This window comes from Arachis hypogaea, chromosome 14 (genome assembly GCF_003086295.3).
Source record: "Arachis hypogaea cultivar Tifrunner chromosome 14, arahy.Tifrunner.gnm2.J5K5, whole genome shotgun sequence".
NCBI lineage: Eukaryota > Viridiplantae > Streptophyta > Magnoliopsida > Fabales > Fabaceae > Arachis > Arachis hypogaea.
In genome coordinates this window covers 124,661,126-124,680,580 of record NC_092049.1, presented here as the reverse complement: position 1 = coordinate 124,680,580, position 19,455 = coordinate 124,661,126, and the positions used below count along the sequence as shown (strand labels likewise).

General features: G+C 35.9%; 1 protein-coding gene across 1 annotated transcript; it reads left to right on the top strand.

Moving 5' to 3' along the window:
- Window positions 1-13,426: 13,426 nt before the first annotated feature.
- On the top strand, window positions 13,427-16,194 carry LOC112743976 (DNA mismatch repair protein MSH3). The gene is made up of 4 exons (XM_072216124.1): window positions 13,427-14,208; window positions 14,576-14,812; window positions 14,906-15,035; window positions 15,917-16,194. The coding sequence occupies exons 1-4, from the start codon at window positions 14,104-14,106 to the stop codon at window positions 15,922-15,924; spliced, it is 480 nt and encodes a 159-aa protein (XP_072072225.1). The 5' UTR covers window positions 13,427-14,103; the 3' UTR covers window positions 15,925-16,194.
- Window positions 16,195-19,455: the final 3,261 nt, after the last annotated feature.

The window sequence follows — 19,455 nt, the reverse complement described above, 5'->3', positions numbered from 1 at the left end:
GTTCTACATGAATTAAGCTAGAATGAATATCTCTTAGATCTCCTAACCAGAATCTTCGTGGCGTAAGCTAGAATGATGGCGGCATTCAAGAGAATCCGGAAAGTCTAAACCTTGTCTGTGGTATTCCGAGTAGGATTCAATGATTGAATGACTGTGACGAGCTTCAAACTCGCGATTGCTGGGCGTTAGTGACAGACGCAAAAGGAGGGTGAATCCTATTCCAGCATGATCGGGAACCGACAGATGAATAGCCGTGCCGTGACAGGGTGCGTGAGCATATTATTCACTGAGAGGAGGGGATGTAGCCACTGACAACGGTGATGCCCTTGCATACAGCCAGCCATGGAAAGGAGTAAGACTGATTGGATGAAGATAGCAGGAAAGCAGAGGTTCAGAGGAACGAAAAGCATCTCCATTCGCTTATCTGAAATCCCTGCCAATGAATTACATAAGTATCTCTATCCTTACTTTATGTTTTATTCACATGATATATTGTAACCCATATGAGTCAACTTAACTGAGATTTGCAAGGTGACCATAGCTTGCTTCATACCAACAATCTCCGTGGGATTCGACCCTTACTCACGTAAGGTATTACTTGGACGACCCAGTGCACTTGCTGGTTAGTTGTATCGAAGTTGTGACAATTATGAATTAAGATCAAAGCACCAAGCTTTGGAGCCATTACCAGGGATTGTTCGAGCCTGGACATCACAATTTCGTGCACCAAGTTTTTGGCGCCGTTGCCGGGGATTGTTTGAGTTTGGACAACTGACGGCTCATCTTGTTGCTCAGATTAGGTAATTTTCTTTTCGTTTTCTTTTCAAAAATTTTATTCAAAATTTTTAAGAATGAATTCTAGTGTTTCATGAAGCATGTGAAGCCTGGCTGGCTGCAAAGCCATGTCTAAAATCTTTTGGACTGAGGCTTCCAACCATCAGCTCTTACACGACTGTAGGGTATGTCAGGCGTGTCATGTCTGAATTACATGCTGAAGCTTGGCTGGCCATTGGCCATGTCTAGTGTTTTGGACTGGAGCTTTCTTTGAAAGCTTGGCTGGCTAGTGAGCCATGTCTAATTCCTGGACTGAAGCTTTAGACTAAGAATGCAAGATTCCTGGAATTCATATTAAAAATTTTGGAATCCTTATTTTTTTCTTTTTCAATAAATTTTCGAAAAAAAAAATCCAAAAAAATTAGAAAATCATAAAAATCAAAAATATTTTTGTGTTCTTGTTTGAGTCTTGAGTCATATCATAAGTTTGGTGTCACTTGCATATGCATCTTGCATTTTTTCGAAAATATCATGCATTCATAGTGTTCTTCATGATCTTCAAGTTGTTCTTGGTAAGTCTTCTTGTTTGATCTTGATGATTTTTTGTTTTGTGTCTTTTCATGTTTATCATATGCATTCTTGAATTCTTAGTGCGTAAGCATTAAAGAATTCTAAGTTTGGTGTCTTGCATGTTTTCTTTGCATTAAAAATTTTTCAAAATTATGTCTATGATGTTCATCTTGACATTCATAGTGTTCTTGGTGTTCATCTCGACACTCATATCATTCATGCATGCATTCATTGTTTTGATCTAAAAATTTCATGCATTGCATCTTTTTTTGTGTTTTTCTCTCTCATCATAAAAATTCAAAAATAAAAAAAAATATCTTTTCATTTTTCTCTCATCAAATTCGAAAATTTGAGTTGACTTTTTCAAAAATTTTTAAAAATCAAGTTGTTTCTTATGAGTCAAATCAAATTTTCAATTTGAAAATCTTATCTTTTTCAAAATCTTTTTCAAAAATCAAATCTTTTTCAAAATTCTTAGTTATTTTCGAAAATTCCAAAAATATTGTTCAAAGATCTTTTTCTTATTTTTATATAAAATTTTCGAAAATAACTAATCAATTAATGTTTTGATTCAAAAATTTGAAGTTTGTTACTTGCTTGTTAAGAAAGATTCAAACTTTAAGTTCTAGAATCATATCTTGTGATTTCTTATGAATCAAGTCATTAATTGTGATTTTAAAAAATCAAATCTTTTTCAAAACTAATTTCAATCATATCTTTTCAAAAAAATATCCTCTTATCTTATCTTTTTCAAAAATATCTTTTCAAAATATCTTTCCTAACCTCCTAACTACTTATCTTTTCAAAATTGGTTTTCAAAATTTGTTTCAACTAACTAACTAACTTTTTGTTTGTTTCTTAACTTTTTCAAAACCACCTAACTAACTCTCTCTCTCTAATTTTCGAAAATATCTTCCCTCTTTTTCAAAAATATCTTTTCAAAATATCTCTTCTAACTTCCTAACTTCTTATCTTTTCAAAATTTGTTTCAACTAACTAACTAACTTTTTGTTTGTTTCTTAATTTTTTCAAAACTACCTAACTAACTCTCTCTCTCTAATTTTCGAAAATATCTCCCTCTTTTTCAAAAATTTCTTTTTAATTAACTAATTATTTTTATTTTCTATTTTTGATTTCAAAAATTTTCGAAAATTACTAACATTTTTCAAAAACCATTTTCGAAAATCACTAACTCTTTTTCAAAAATATTTTCGAAAAATTCTCCCTCTCCCATCTCATTCTATTTATTCATTCATATCCTAACATCTCATCTCACATCTTAAAGCCTCCTCACAGTTGTGTTTCTTCCATTACATTACTTTCTTTGTCTCCCCCTCTTTTCTTCCACTCACAAAGGGATCCCTATACTGTGGTATAAAGGATCTCTATTATTATTATCATTTTTCTGGCCATTCTTCCTTGTCATATGAGCAGGAGCAAGGATAAGAACATTCTTGTGAAAGCAGATCCAGAACCTGAAAGGACTCTGAAGAAAAAATTAAGAGAAGCTAAAATACAACAATCCAGAGATAACCTTTCAGAAATTTTCGAACAGGCAGAGGAGATGGCAGCCGAAAATAATAATAATGCAAGGAGGATGCTTGGTGACTTTACTGCACCTAATTCCAATTTACATGGAAGAAGCATCTCCATTCCTGCCATTGGAGCAAACAACTTTGAGCTGAAACCTCAATTAGTTTCTCTGATGCAGTAGAACTGCAAGTTTTATGGACTTCCATCTGAAGATCCTTTTCAGTTCTTGATTGAATTCTTGCAGATATGTGATACTATTAAGACTAATGGAATAGATCCTGAAGTCTACAGGCTCATGCTTTTCCCTTTTGCTGTAAGAGACAGAGCTAGATTATGGTTGGATTCTCAACCCAAAGACAGCCTGAACTCTTGGGATAAGCTGGTCACGGCTTTCTTAGCCAAGTACTTTCCTCCTCAAAAGCTGAGCAAGCTTAGAGCGGATGTTCAAACCTTCAGACAGAAAGAAGGTGAATCTCTCTATGAAGCTTGGGAAAGATACAAACAGTTGACCAAAAAGTGTCCTTCTGACATGCTTTCAGAATGGACCATCCTGGATATATTCTATGATGGTCTGTCTGAGTTATCTAAGATGTCATTGGACACCTCTGCAGGTGGATCCATTCACCTAAAGAAAACGCCTGCAGAAGCTCAAGAACTCATTGACATGGTTGCTAATAACCAGTTCATGTACACTTCTGAAAGGAATCCTGTGAGTAATGGGACGCCTATGAAGAAGGGAGTTCTTGAGGTTGATACTCTGAATGCTATATTGGCTCAGAATAAAATATTGACTCAGCAAGTCAATATGATCTCTCAGAGTCTGCATGGAATGCAAGCTGCATCCAACAGTACTCAAGAGGCATCTTTTGAAGAAGAAGCCTATGATCCTGAGAACCCTGCAATAGCAGAGGTGAATTACTTAGGTGAACCTTATGGAAACACCTATAACTCAACATGGAGAAATCATCCAAATTTCTCATGGAAGGATCAGAAGCCTCAACAAGGCTTTAACAATGGTGGAAGAAATAGGTTTAGCAATAGCAAACCTTTTCCATCATCAACTCAGCAACAGACAGAGAACTCTGGACAAAACGCTTCTAATTTAGCAAATCTAGTCTCTGATCTATCTAAGGCCACTGTAAGTTTCATGAATGAAACAAGGTCTTCCATTAAAAATCTGGAAGCACAAGTGGGCCAGCTGAGTAAAAGGATCACTGAAATCCCTCCTAGTACTCTCCCAAGCAATACAGAAGAGAACCCAAAAGGAGAGTGCAAGGCCATTGACATAAGCGCCATGGCCGAACCTGTGAGGAGAGGAGAGGACGTGAATCCCAAGGAGGAAGACCTTCTGGGACGTCCAGTGATCAATAAGGAGCTTCCCTCTGAGGAACCAAAGGACTCTGAGGCTCATCTAGAGACCATAGAGATTCCATTGAACCTCCTTATGCCCTTCATGAGCTCTGATGAGTATTCCTCTTCTGAAGAGAATGAGGATGTTACTGAAGAGCAAACTGCCAAATTTCTTGGTGCAATCATGAAGCTAAATGCCAAATTATTTGGCATTGATGCTTGGGAAGTTGAACCTCCCTTGTTCATCAATGAACTAAGTGATCTGGATCAACTGACATTGCCTCAGAAGAGACAGGATCCTGGAAAGTTCATAATCCCTTGTACCATAGGCACCATGATCTTCAAGGCTCTATGTGACCTTGGTTCAGGAATAAACCTCATGCCCCTCTCTGTAATAGAGAAACTGGGAATCTATGGGGTGCAAGCTGCTAAAATCTCACTAGAGATGGCAGACAGCTCAAGAAAACAGGCTTATGGACAAGTAGAAGATGTATTAGTAAAGGTTGAGGGCCTTTACATACCTACTGATTTCATAGTCCTGGATACTGAAAAGGAAGAGGATGAATCCATCATCCTAGGAAGACCTTTCCTGGCCACAGCAAGAGCTGTGATTGATGTTGACAGAGGTGAAATAGTCCTTCAATGGAATGAGAACTCCCTTGTGTTTACAACTCAAGGATCTCCCTCTGTAACCATGGAGAGGAAGCAGAAAAAGCTTCTCTCCAAGCAGAGTCAACCCAAGCCCCCACAGTCAAACTCTAAGTTTAGTGTTGGGAGGCCACAACCAAACTCTAAGTTTGGTGTTGAACTCCCATATCCAAACTCTAAGTTTGGTGTTGGAGAGTCTCAACAAAGCTCTGCACATCTGTGAGGCTCCATGAGAGCCCACTGTCAAGCTATTGACATTAAAGAAGCGCTTGTTGGGAGGCAACCCAATGTTTATCTAATTCTTATTTTTATTGTTTTCCATGTTTTCTTAGGTTCATGATCATGTGGAGTCACAAAATAAACAAAAAAATCAAAAACGGAATCAAAAACAGCAGAAGAAAAATCACACCCTGGAGGAGCATCTGTCTGGCGTTCAAACGCCAGAACAGAGCATAGTTCTGGCGCTGAACGCCCAGAATGGGAGCATCCTGGCGCTGAACGCCCAGAACAAGCATGGTTCTGGCGTTCAACGCCAGAAATGGCAGCAAATGGGCGTTGAACGCCCAAAATGGGCACCAACCTGGCGCTGAACGCCCAGAGTTGTGTGCAAGGGCATTTTGCATGCCTAAATTGGTGCAAGGATGTAAATGCCTTGACACATCAAGATCTGTGGACCTCACAGGATCACCTCAGGATCTGTGGACCCCACAGGATCCCCACCTACCTCATCATCTCTCTTCCCATTCATGATCGTCCCTTCTGTTTTCCATTGACCACTCACATCCATACACCCACTACCTTCAAAATTCAACATCTCTCTCCCACCCAATCCCACCCATATGGCCGAATACACACTCCCATCCATCTCCTCCATATCTTCTTCAGTCTTTCTTCTTTTGCTCGAGGGCGAGCAACATTCTAAGTTTGGGTGTGGTAAAAGCATAGCTTTTTTGTTTTTTTTCCATAACCATTGATGGCACCTAAGGCCAGAGAAGCCTCTAGAAAGAGGAAAGGGAAGACAAAAGCTTCCATCAAGGGTCTATAGCTCAGTGGTAGAACATTTGACTGCAAATCAAGAGATCCCTGAGATACCTCAGGGGATACATTTTCTTCCACACAATTATTGGAAGCAACTAAGGGTGGAACATCAAGAGCACTCCATCATCCTTCATGAAATCAGAGAAGATCTAAAAGCAATGAAGGAGGAGCAGCAAAGACAAGGAAGAGACATAGAAGAGCTCAAGGACATCACTAAGGTGGACTCATTCCTTGTTCTTACTTTCTCTGTTTTTCGTTTTCTATGTTATGTGCTTATCTATGTTTGTGTCTTCATTACATGATCATTAGTAGTTAGTAACTTTGTCTTAAAGTTATAAATGTCCTATGAATCCATCACCTCTCTTAAATGAAAAATGTTTTAATTCAAAAGAACAAGAAGTACATGAGTTTCGAATTTATCCTTGAACTTAGCTCAATTATATTGATGTGGTGACAATGCTTCTTGTTTTCTGAATGAATGCTTGAACAGTGCATATGTCTTTTGAAGTTGTTGTTTAAGAATGTTAAATATGTTGGCTCTTGAAAGAATGATGACTAGGAGACATGTTATTTGATAATCTGAAAAATCATAAAAATGATTCTTGAAGCAAGAAAAAGCAGCAAAGAACAAAGCTTGCAGAAAAAAAAAAAGGGGGCGAAAAAAAAATAGAAAAAAATAGAAAGAAAAAGAAAAAGCAAGCAGAAAAAGCCAATAACCCTTAAAACCAAAAGGCAAGGGCAAATAAAAAGGATCCCAAGGCTTTGAGCATCAGTGGATAGGAGGGCCTAAAGGAATAAAATCCTGGTCTAAGCGGCTAAACCAAGCTGTCCCTAACCATGTGCTTGTGGCGTGTAGGTGTCAAGTGAAAACTTGAGACTGAGCGGTTAAAGTCAAGGTCCAAAGCAAAAACAAAGAGTGTGCTTAAGAACCCTGGACACCTCTAATTAGGGACTTTAGCAAAGCTGAGTCACAATCTGAAAAGGTTCACCCAATTATGTGTCTGTGGCATTTATGTATCCGGTGGTAATACTGGAAAACAAAGTGCTTAGGGCCACGGCCAAGACTCATAAAGAAGCTGTGTTCAAGAATCATCATACTGAACTAGGAGAGTCAATAACACTATTCGAATTCTGAAGTTCCTATAGATACCAATCATTCTGAACCTCAATGGATAAAGTGAGATGCCAAAACAATTCAAGAGGCAAAAAGCTATAAGTCCCGCTCATATGATTGAAGCTATGTTTCATTGATAGTTTGGAATTTATAGTATATTCTCTTCTTTTTATCCTATTTGATTTTCAGTTGCTTGGGGACAAGCAACAATTTAAGTTTGGTGTTGTGATGAGCGGATAATTTATACGCTTTTTGACATTGTTTTTAGTATGTTTTTAGTAGGATATAGTTACTTTTAGGGATGTTTTCCTTAGTTTTTATGTTAAATTCACATTTCTGGACTTTACTATGAGTTTGTGTGTTTTTCTGTGATTTCAGGTATTTTCTGACTGAAATTGAGGGACTTGAGCAGAAATCAGATTCAGAGGTTGAAAAAAGGACTGCTGATGCTGTTGGATTCTGACCTCCCTGATTTTCTGGAGCTACAGAACTCGAAATGGCGCGCTTCCAATTTCGTTGGAAAGTAGACATCCAGGGCTTTCCAGCAATGTATAATAGTCCATACTTTGGCCAAGAATAGACGACGTAAACTGGCGTTCAACGCCAGCCTTCTGCCCAAATCTGGCGTCCAGCGCCAGAAAAGGATCCAAAACCAGAGTTGAACGCCCAAACTGGCACAGAAACTGGCGTTCAACTCCACAAATGGCCTCTGCACGTGCTACACTTAAGCTCAGCCCAAACACACACCAAGTGGGCCCCGGAAGTGGATTTATGCATCAATTACTTACTCATGTAAACCCTAGTAGCTAGTTTATTATAAATAGGACCTCTTACTATTGTATTAGGCATCCGGGATGGTATTTTGATCCTGTGATCACGTTTTGGGGGCTGGCCATCTCGGCCATGCCTGGACCTTTCACTTATGTATTTTCAACGGTAGAGTTTCTACACTCCATAGATTAAGGTGTGGAGCTCTGCTGTTCCTCAAAGATTAATGCAAAGTACTACTGTTTTCTATTCAATTCTTCTTATTTCTCTTCTAAGATATCCATTCACACCCAAGAACGTGATGAAGGTGATGATTATGTGTGACGCTCATCATCCTTCTCCCTTATGAACGCGTGCCTGACAAACACTTCTGTTCTACATGAATTAAGCTAGAATGAATATCTCTTAGATCTCCTAACCAGAATCTTCGTGGTGTAAGCTAGAATGATGGCGGCATTCAAGAGAATCCGGAAAGTCTAAACCTTGTCTGTGGTATTCCGAGTAGGATTCAATGATTGAATGAATGTGACAAGCTTCAAACTCGCGATTGCTGGGCGTTAGTGACAGACGCAAAAGGAGGGTGAATCCTATTCCAGCATGATCGGGAACCGACAGATGAATAGCCGTGCCGTGACAGGGTGCGTGAGCATATTATTCACTGAGAGGAGGGGATGTAGCCACTGACAACGGTGATGCCCTTGCATACAGCCAGCCATGGAAAGGAGTAAGACTGATTGGATGAAGATAGCAGGAAAGCAGAGGTTCAGAGGAACGAAAAGCATCTCCATTCGCTTATCTGAAATCCCTGCCAATGAATTACATAAGTATCTCTATCCTTACTTTATGTTTTATTCACATGATATATTGTAACCCATATGAGTCAACTTAACTGAGATTTGCAAGGTGACCATAGCTTGCTTCATACCAACAATCTCCGTGGGATTCGACCCTTACTCACGTAAGGTATTACTTGGACGACCCAGTGCACTTGCTGGTTAGTTGTATCGAAGTTGTGACAATTATGAATTAAGATCAAAGCACCAAGCTTTGGAGCCATTACCAGGGATTGTTCGAGCCTGGACATCACAATTTCGTGCACCAGGGTGAAAAAGGAATATTTTTAAGATAATTTACTAAATTATTACAAGATTTTATGTCTTAAATATTACAAAATAAAATTAAGCCTTTCATGATAAAGTGAGACTCATTTTGTTATATGAAAACTCTTTAACATATTATGCTAACGGAAATAAAAAGTAAATGGCTTTTTTTATAACAATTTTATGTTAGTGGTTGACATTTTTGACATCTCTATGGTTATTTCTTTGTTTTTGTTTGTGATAGTGGTTCCGATAAAACGTCTGGATCAGGACTCTACTTTTTATCAGCTCAGTTTTCATGTTGGACTCTATAAATTCCGTAAAATTAATGAATAATTAATTAATAAATTAATTTTTAATAAAAGAAATTAGAAATACAAATTTTATAATTTAATTGGATAGAACTAATTAAAATAAGAATTTTAACACTAATTTCAAAGAATTTGGTCCAAGATTGGACCGAACCGATTGAACCGGGCCCGTGGGCCCAACCAACTCATTGAATATAATGAGCTAAAGCTCATTCCTTTCCCATTTCTGCATGCAACCATGCTGGAATCATAGCCATAGGGGGAAGGTTCCAAAACCCTTGGTTCCAATTCAATCTTCCATAACTTTTCGCTCCGAGCTTCGATCGCTGTACCATTTGCGGCCACGCGTCCACATCGTCGAGCTCTACAAAGCTCAGTCAATAATTAGGTAAGGAAATAACACCTGTGTTCTAATTTCTTCCTTCCCAATTTCGAAAATTATGAGCAATAAATTAAAAATTGTTAAATTTCGGTATTTAGGTTCGAATTAGCTTGTGAAAAGCGCTTGATCTTGCTTCATTGGTGCTTGAGTAAGGTGAGAATCCTAGAACTCTACTTAACTCATTGATTTTTGTATTTTGGGTATTAAGTTTTGGCTACATATATGTGGAAATGTGAAATAGGTTTGTGTATAAGTAAATTGGAGCTTGATTGTATACATTGGAAACTTGGTGGAGTTTGGGAGACATTGCCTTGGAGATTTTGGACCTTTGGAGCTATGTTTGGTGCTTTGGTGGTGTCTCGGGTAATACGTTGAAATTGGTCAAGGTATGGTTTTTAGGTTTTTCGTATTTAATATGTAAGGTTTGGTGAAAACTTAGGCTAGATGACCATAGGCTAGGTATGAATATTTGAAGGCGTTAAATGTTTAGTAACTTGATAATAATTGTTGAAATCTGTTGATTATTATATGGTAAATTAATGATAATTGATGGGATATAATGTTATAATGTTATATGGTAAATTAATGATAATTGACAAGGTATTAAGAAATGACCATGTACATGTGATGAATGATGATGATTTTGTTGGTTGGTTGAGGTATATGGGATTGTGTATATAGGAGTATAATTGATTGAACTAGGATGTGGAGGCTTTGGCAATTTAAAATGGTAGGTTGTTGTTCTGGATACATGTGTAGGAAGTGGGAATTAAGTTTGGTTTTAATGAAAATTGAGGTTTAAGGTTTTTGTGAAAAACTTATTTTTAGCTGAACTTTGACGAGCCATAACTCGGCTTCCAGACCCCCAAAGTGTTTCAAACTTATTTCAAATGAAAATTGGGTCCGTGAAGTTTACGCCGTTCGAAGAATGGATGAAAAATGTTTTAAAAAAAACGTTATGCGCGTCGGAAGTTCGGAGGGAAAAAACTGAAAATTCTACAGCATTCAGCATTTTTGTTATTCTGCACAGCTTGTGTACACGGCCCCTGCATGCGAGGCGACCAAACTCTTTGGGCTTTGGCATTTTGTGTACGCGAGAAATGTGTTTGCATATGCGAACAATGGTTTTTGAGGGTTTGCGTACACGACCACCTGCACGTGACGCGACTAACCTTTTCGGGTTGGGCATCTCACGTATGCGAGCATGGAAATTCACACGCCCACGCGTACATGTGTCCCCTATTTAAGCAAGTATGGATTCTTGTGTTTTAAAACTTAATTTCAAACCTCTATTTTCATTCCTTTGGTCCTAGATCTTCTTAGTAAGCCTAGTAATAAGATGAAGCTAGGAATAGGTGGTAACTTGGAGATAAAGAAAGTTTGAGAAGTGATGATTTAGGTATGAGAAGGTAGGGTGCATATGTATATGTGTATATATATATATATATATATATATATATATATATATATATATATATTATTTCAATTATGAAACTGGTTAAAGAAAGGAATAAATGTTGCATCTGAGCACTCTTTCTTGAAAGTGCGACCCCAGGAGATGGTGGAAGGTGAGGATCCCCTTCCTTGTTCCTCCTGGTATTGTAAAATCGCCCTCAGCGAGATGGTGGGAGGTTAGGATCCCCTCCTTTGTACTTCCTGGGAATATGAGAACTTGCTCCAGGTTTGGTTAGTATAGAGGCTCCCCGAATAGACACAAGGGTTGTGGTTTTGCCCCACTTGCTCTAGGTTAGTTAGTATAGAGGCTCCCCGGGTAGACGCAAGGGTTGTGGTTTCACCCCACTTGCTCCGGGTTATGATAAACTATGTATAAAGATGTAAACATATGATATATAAAGTGACTTTACAGCCATAATGAATGATTATGAGATGTTAATAGATGAATGTGAAATGATTATTTGAGATACGAGTTCCCCTAGGTAAAGTATCGTGGCTTGCCACCACATGTTCCAGGTTGACACTCGATACTCTGCTGAGCCTACATCGTAAGAGTGACCGGGCACTTAGAAATTCCCAGGAAGGTTAACCCCCATTGAGTAAAGTTATATGAATTATGAATGAAAGAGAAAAAGCTATGCATAAACTCATGGGGATGCGCGAGGGGGGACAGTCCAGGGTTTAGCAGCCGGACTTGTCGGGTTGCCTTGAGAACCGACAGATGAGCCTCATCAGCCATAGGACATGCATGCATCATGTGCATATTGTTTGAATTGTTTGATTGTGCATTAACTGGGAATGCCTAACTGCTTATAACATGCTAGTTATTATACCTGCTATTTGTACTATTTGTATTCTACCTGTGTCTGCCTTTGTTTGCTTGTCTGTCTGTGCAATTCACCAGAGATAGAGGTACGGAGGCAAGGTGAAAAGATTTAGTGTTCAGGTTAAGTTTAAGTTAGGCTTAGATATCCTTAGAAGACCCCCTGTTTATGGTTTCTGATTTAGTACTCTAAGCTTTGCAATCTGAGTGTCGGCATTCTAGGATTGCCTCTGGCATTTTCAGGACCTTATATCTTATGTACGTGACACCTTTACCATGCTGAGAACTCCCGGTTCGCATTTCATATGGATATTTGTGGTTTTCAGATGCAGGTAAGGCGACACCTCGCTGAGGCATGCTGGAAGCTTCTGATAGTGGAGATCCTTGTTTTTGGGGCTTTATTTTATATATATGTATATATGTAGATACTTTTATCTCTACTGCTTTTATATTTGATGTATTAACTTCCTCTTAGAGGCTATTTTTGGAGAAATAGGTTCTGTAACCCTGTATTTGGGATTATTTTGGGTTTTCTTATATATACGTATATATACTTATGTGCTCAAGCCGGTTTATCTTCGCAAGTCGAGTCATGAGCTTTGATATTTGTACCTTGGAACTCTTTCTGGTTATATCTATGTTAGCTTCCCTTATCCTTTCCGTTTACCGTTTACGTGTCGTAAGTATTGCGCTTTTTGTTTTACCGTTTTCGATTTTAACTTTTCTTCAAAGGCTCCTAGAATAAATATTTTTCAACTATATTATGTATATTTTTATACTTTATTTTTAGAAATCGTAGTGCCTCGCCACCTCTGTTTTACATCCTAGGTGTAAAGCTCTATGTGGTAAGGTGTTACAGACTCAAAGGGCATTATAGTGGGGTATGCTCATTATTTGGTAGAACAATATTTGTTGTTTCAAAAGCCAAATATTTTATTGTGTTTACTTTGTTAAAAATGCACAGAGCAATGAAGATAAGTATTTTATTCACAACCATTTGGCATTTACTGTCAAGTATCATAGAGATTTACTAATTGAATTTGCTAGAATTGTGGGCTTTGAGGTGAAGACATTCAGGTTAGTATTTTTGTGATTTCTCTATACTATAGATGTATTTCATTTATTTTGTTGTGATATGTATACAATACTTATACTGAGTTTCTGAATATAAATGTTGAAATGTAGTATATGGAGATGATGAATCATCACTACAAGAAAAATACTCATTCAGCCACACTTTTTTTAAGCTACATTTGAAAAGCGTAGCCTATTCTATGAATAGGCTACGCTTTTCTCAGTGTTGCCTGTTTTTTAGAGAAAAGGAAACACAATTCTGGTATCATTTAAAAAGTGTAGCCTTAGGTATTATAGAAATCACTTATAAAGTGTAGCCGTATGTTGATATTTATGGGTATACTTTTTGTACCAAAGAGAACGTTTTTTGAGGGTAGCCTATTTACTAAGTTTTGGGTGCGCTTCAAAAGTGATGCCTAAAATATTCACCTATACTTAAATGAATTTTGTTTTCTTTTGGAAACCCTCGTTCTTCTCCTCCAAAAACACGCGCCTTGCTCAGCTCCTTCTCTGCTTCACGCCGTTTTCACGTCACCACCACTCGCCGTCGCCCTTCTCCTTCGTCTTCACATTTGCTCACCCCCACTCACCGTTGCCCTTCTCCTTCGTCTTCTCACCATCGCTCACCACTCACCGCGTCGCTCCTCATCTTCTTCACCTTCGCTCACCACTCACCATTGCCGCTCCTCATCTTCGTCGTTCACCACTCACCGAGACATTGAAGTTCTTCTCTCTCTCAAAGAAAAACCCTAGCCGCTATTCTCTTTTTCAAGCTGTGTCGCCGCCGTCGAATCTGGTCCAGCCGCCGTCCCCGCTCCTACTGCTCCAGCGCCGTCGCAACTTGTCTTTTTCATTGCGTTGCGTCGCCTCTGTTCCACTGCCGTTGTTTGTTCCAGTTCCGTCGCCTGTGCTCCACTGCTCCCTCTCCCTCATCTTGGTTTGAGTTCTGTCCTGCATCTGAGTATGAATTCCGTCTGTTATTTTTTTCTTGTTTTTATTATGTTATTGTGATTTAATTGTTGGTGTTGTTGCTGTGTAACTTTTTATTGTTCCTGTTGGTGTTGTGAATCTGAATAACAGAGAATGATGACATATTGATTCTAAATCTGAATAGTATTGATTAAGAGAAAAGCAATAATTAGAGGACATGTACTGAAAATTATATGTTAGAGGACATAGTTTCTTGGGTTTTGACAAATCTGAGCCGAGCACCTGATTTACAACGCGGGGTTACAAGAATATTCCATTGCACTGCTAAGCCAGTTGAGGTGATAAATGACTTCTTGTTGGACCATTGATTTATCTATCATGTTCATCATTTAATCATTTGTCTATATCCCCTATATAATTTCTTTGACATTCTCTGTTTACAACAGAGAGGGAAAAGTAAAAAGAGCTGAGCATATTCTGTAGATCGTGTAATTTAATGTTATCTGCTTGGGCACACAACTAGGCTCCTATCTTTTGATCTGATTATTTGGTCCATGTTCAATTTAAGAACAATAAGCACTCTAAAAGCTATAGGCATTTGGATTATCTGTATATCCTATTTTATGGGTATAAATGACCCCAAAAGGTTTCTTAATCTGCTAGATAGTTGGTATTGATTGCTTGAATCATTTTGTCTTCCCAAAGTTTGTTGCAGTTATTCAAGCTATTTTGTCAGCTGGAAAACAGCTTCAGCAACTTAACATACGCGAGGAGGAAAACAATAATTTGCGTTCTAATCTGTTGAGAAGACTGATTCTGTCTGCCTCCTCTGACAGTGTTATTGCCAATGCTACAAAAATGTTGTCTTCTTTAAACAAAGAATCTGCTGATCAAGGCGATCTAACAAATTTGATCATTGCATCTGAGGCACAATTTCCAGAGGTTTGCCTTTGTCCTTTTAATTTACTTCCTTTTGGGCTTCGTTTTATACTTTGCACTTCAATATGAAATTATTGATATTATTACTATGAATAGGTTACTAGAGCTCGGAAAGCTTTTCGAATGGAAGAGGAACAATTAAATTCATTGATCGGCTTGTATCGCAAGCGCCTTGGAGCGGAATTTGGAATTCATGAGTGTTTCTGGAATTACTCATTTGATAGAGGTTACAGTTTGAAACATTTGAATTATTTTTTTGTTTGTTGCCTTGTAAGCATCCATGGTTTGCAAATTTGTAATTGTTTCACCTATTGTTTTATCACCAAAAGAAAAAAGGGAAGAAAATGATATATGTAGTGTTCCGAATCTGTGTCTCAAATTAATGAATTTGGAGTGATTCAAAGAAAGTTTGTTTTGAAAGAATAAATGGTTGGTTAAGAATAAATTTTAATTACCCCTAAATTTGTTTTGGCTACAGTTGGAGACTGATGTTAAGGTTCCTTCAAACTGGGTTAAGGTTAATAGCACAAAGAAAACAATTCGGTATCACCCCAATGAACTAACGATGATCTCTTGCTGTTAGAGGAAATAATAATTTTATAAATGTCTGTGATTGTCTAACTGGTTCCAGATCTCTAGTTAGTTTAATGAATTAGAATTATTGATTAAATGTGTTCCTTTTGGAGAAGTGCTTTCTACTATTTTTGTTATTAGTATTTCAAATTATATTATATTGCTCAATTTGCAATTTTGATATAGTTAGAGTATAAATAATTTGATTGCTAAACTTTAGTGTTCATTTATTTTAATGCCTTTGTCAAGTTTGTCAATCTTGCTGATTAGTATCTGTTTTTTGTTTCACTCCTTATCATGATTTCAAATTAAGGAATCAAGTTGCATAGGCTTCTATTTTATTTTCTCTATTTTCAGTTTCTATTTGGGGCAAAAGTGCATGGTGTTGCTCTGTATTTGTACAACATTTATTTTCTGCAATTGATTTTACACTGCCAAGTATTTAGAATTCATGACTTTGATTTAAGAACCCTTGTGGTTTGGTACAAAATGGCACATTTCTTTATGCTAAGTGTCCTTTTATTTTATTTTCAGATAGATAGCAATGAGTATATTTGGTGGAAGGCTAATGCTAGAGAGACAAAGGAAGAACTAATTGATAGAGAGCCTAAGTTCCTGGATTAGTATATTTCTGTTTAAGAACACTTTTATTGTTAATTGTTTACAATTATATAAACAGCAGTGTATTATAGATGTACTAAGGAATAACTCTATTCATTTTGTAGAAGCTAATTTAATTTTACTTATTTTTTTATTTTAATATAAGATGTATGAGTATTCAAAATTATAATCATTCTAATACTTTTGGTTCATTATAAATATATTTATTATTTGAAGAATATTATATAGTATTATTGTGTATTTATTTTTATTTTATATTTGACTAATTTGATTAAAAATGCATGATTATATATATAATTATATTACTAAATATTAGGTTATAGAAAAAAATTATTAGAATATATATATACATATATATATATATATATAGAAAATTAAAAAAAAACCATAAGGGACCTAAGGCTACACTTATATAAGGTAGCTATATGGTATACAATGTGGCTACGCTTTACAGGTGATGCAGTAGCGTTGAAAAGCGTAGCCTATTCTAGTAAAAATGGAAGCTGAAAAGCGTAGCCTTTGGTCCTGAACAGCATCACTTGAAAAGCGTACCCTATTCCCAAACGCTAAAAGCGTAGCCCTTGATGCAGAAAAGCGTAGCCTTTGAGAATAGGCAACGGCCGAATAGGAATCACCCCAAAAAGCGTAGCCGTAGCCCAAAAAGCGTAGCTGTAGCCTAAGGCATCATTTTTTTTCACTTTTGGCTACACTTTTCAAGTGTACCTGAATGGGTGTTTTTCTTGTAGTGCATTATCATGTTTTCTAGGATTTCTTTGATTTTGTTTCAAATAAATATAAATTTACTATTTTTTTAATTGTGATATGTCAGTATATAGAGATAATGAATCATCATGTTTTTTAGGAATTATTTGATTTTGTTTCAAAAAATATAAATTTATTATTTTTTTTAATTGTGATCTGTTAGTATATGAGATGATGAATCATCGTCACTACAAGAAAATGGAACATTTGTAACAAAAAATTTGTATCAAATTTAAAATTGTTACAAATTATGGTTTTTTCGTAACAATAATTAGTTATTGTTACAAAATAAGAATATTTTGTAACAACAAAAAAATTTGTTACAAAAAACATTTCAATATTTTGTAACAACGTGATTTCTTTTGTTACAAATTATGTTGACTTTCATATCGAATTGTTGTTTTGTTACAAAATATTACAATATTTTGTAACAAAAGATTATATTGTTGCAAAAATTTTAAATATTTTGTAACAAAATATCTATTTGTTTCAAAAGTTATAAATATTTTATAACAGAAAATTAATTTGTCACAAAACACACTATTTTTGTAACTAATAAAAAATTTTATTTTAACATATTAAATATAAGACTTCGAATTTTTAAAAATTAACATAATGAGTTATTTATGATTTATTATATTTATTTAAGATTTTGTATTCAAAAATTTATTTTACTAAAAATATTTAAGTCAAATTAATGAAACTTTGAGTTTAAAATTATTTTGAAAATTAAATAATAAGTCATTTATAATTTATTATATTTATTCAAAATAAATTTTTAGAAATTTTTATATTAAACGAAGAATTTTTTTATTTATAATTTAAAGTTTTAATAATTGAAAAAAAATATAAAAAATTTATATGATTTGATTTAAATATTTTAGATTTTTAAATTAAATACTTTAAATTTTATGAATAAAAAAATTAATTTGATTATCTTTAATTTTATCTTAATTAGTGTTTATTTGAAAATAATTTGTAAATTAATAATAAAATAGTATTTTAAAAATAATTAATTTAATTATCTCTAATTCTTAAAATTAGAGTATTTATTTAAAAATAATTTAAAAATTTATTAAATTAAAATTAATTTTTAATTACTATATTATTCTTATTTTATAATTATTATTAAATTAAAATTAATTTTTAATTACTATATTACTCTTATTTTATTATTTTCATAAATTATTTTATTAAAAATAACTAAACCAAGTTTTAATAGATAAACTATAAATTTTATTTAATTTTATAATTATTGAGCAATTTTTTATATTTAAATTATAAATCTTAGTAGTTTTAAAAGAATAAAAATTTTATATGATTTAGTTTAAATAACTGAGACTTTAAAATTTAATATTTTAATTTTATAAACAACGAAAATAAATTATATTATTTTTTATTTTAAACTAAAATACTTAATTAATAATTAAATAATATTTTTAAAATAATTTAAAAAAATTAAATTGAATTTCAAATGAATACAACATATCCTAATTTTATTTAACCTAACCTTAACCGCCTTAACATAACACTAATAGCAGCCATCATCCCTTCCCAAACTCTAGCTTCAACACAAACGCACACACCGTGAATACTGAAATTAGAGAAGAGAAGGAGAGCTGCGATCGAAAGAGAGGAAGAGCCACGCTGATGCCACTGTCCAGCCGCCTCGCCACTATCGTCGCGTCACCGCCAAGCCATCGCAGGAGAGAGAGAGAGAGAGAGAGAGAGAGAGAGAGAGAGAGAGAGAGAGAGAGAGAGCTAGAGGGAGCTGCTGCGAACTCGCCAACAGGGGAGCCCACGTCGCTGTCGCCTCGGCTGCTCCCACCGCCATTGTACCCGTCACGCACGTCGTCGACCAAGGAGCGCCTCTGACCCGTCGCTGCTGCCACTAGGGTTTACCACCGCCGCTGTGTCTTGTCATCGCCATCAGAGCCGCCGCGAATAAGAGAAGGAAGGGGCGCTGCTTCACGCCGTTGCCGTGGGTGGAGCCGCCGTCGCCAAGGTCCATCGTGAAGAGGAACGCGAATGGAAAAGAAAACAGGGAAGCTGCTATTGGGGATTTGGGGAAAATGTCGCCGTCGTCTTCCTGCTATCACTGGAAGGTTAGTGAAGGTGTGATTTACTGATTTCTGTTGATTTACTGGTTTGCGATTGAATTGTTTATTTGTGATTTCCGTTTTCTTTTGTAATGTTGATGTTGTTGTTACTTGTTATGCTGCTCAGTGTTTTGAATTCGGAATTTGTTATGCTGCTGTTGTTGTTACTTGTTATGCTGCTCAGTGTTAATTGTTATGCCGTCTCTGTTAATGATCAGTGTTTTGATCAGTGTTACTTGTTATGCTGCTTAGTGGAATTTGTTTTGTTGTGGCCTGCTGTAATCTCCACTGGTCCTGGTAATTATCTCAACCTTGTGACTTTTATGCTTCATTGGAGTTTGGTGTTTGAATGTTCTTTGGCTTACATGTTTTTTTATGTTTCTAACTTAGTCAACACCAAATTGTTTTAATTTATACCACTTACTTGTAATTGATATTTACTTGATTATGTGCTCTATACATACATGTGTATCACTTGTTTTGGCATTTTGAATTGTTGAGAAGTGAATACAAACTTGCTTATTTTGAAAATTTAGAAACTTTTTTAACTTAAGGAACTTTTGACTATGCACCTAACTTTTTGTTTCGGTT

Excerpts from the sequence above, each read along its gene's own strand:
- LOC112743976 (XM_072216124.1), top strand. The coding sequence starts at position 14,104 with ATGTTAGAGGACATAGTTTCTTGGGTTTTGACAAATCTGAGCCGAGCA. Across the intron at positions 14,209-14,575 it reads GCACTGCTAAGCCAGTTGAG|TTTGTTGCAGTTATTCAAGC; the intron begins GTGATAAATGAC and ends GTCTTCCCAAAG. Across the intron at positions 14,813-14,905 it reads CTGAGGCACAATTTCCAGAG|GTTACTAGAGCTCGGAAAGC; the intron begins GTTTGCCTTTGT and ends TACTATGAATAG.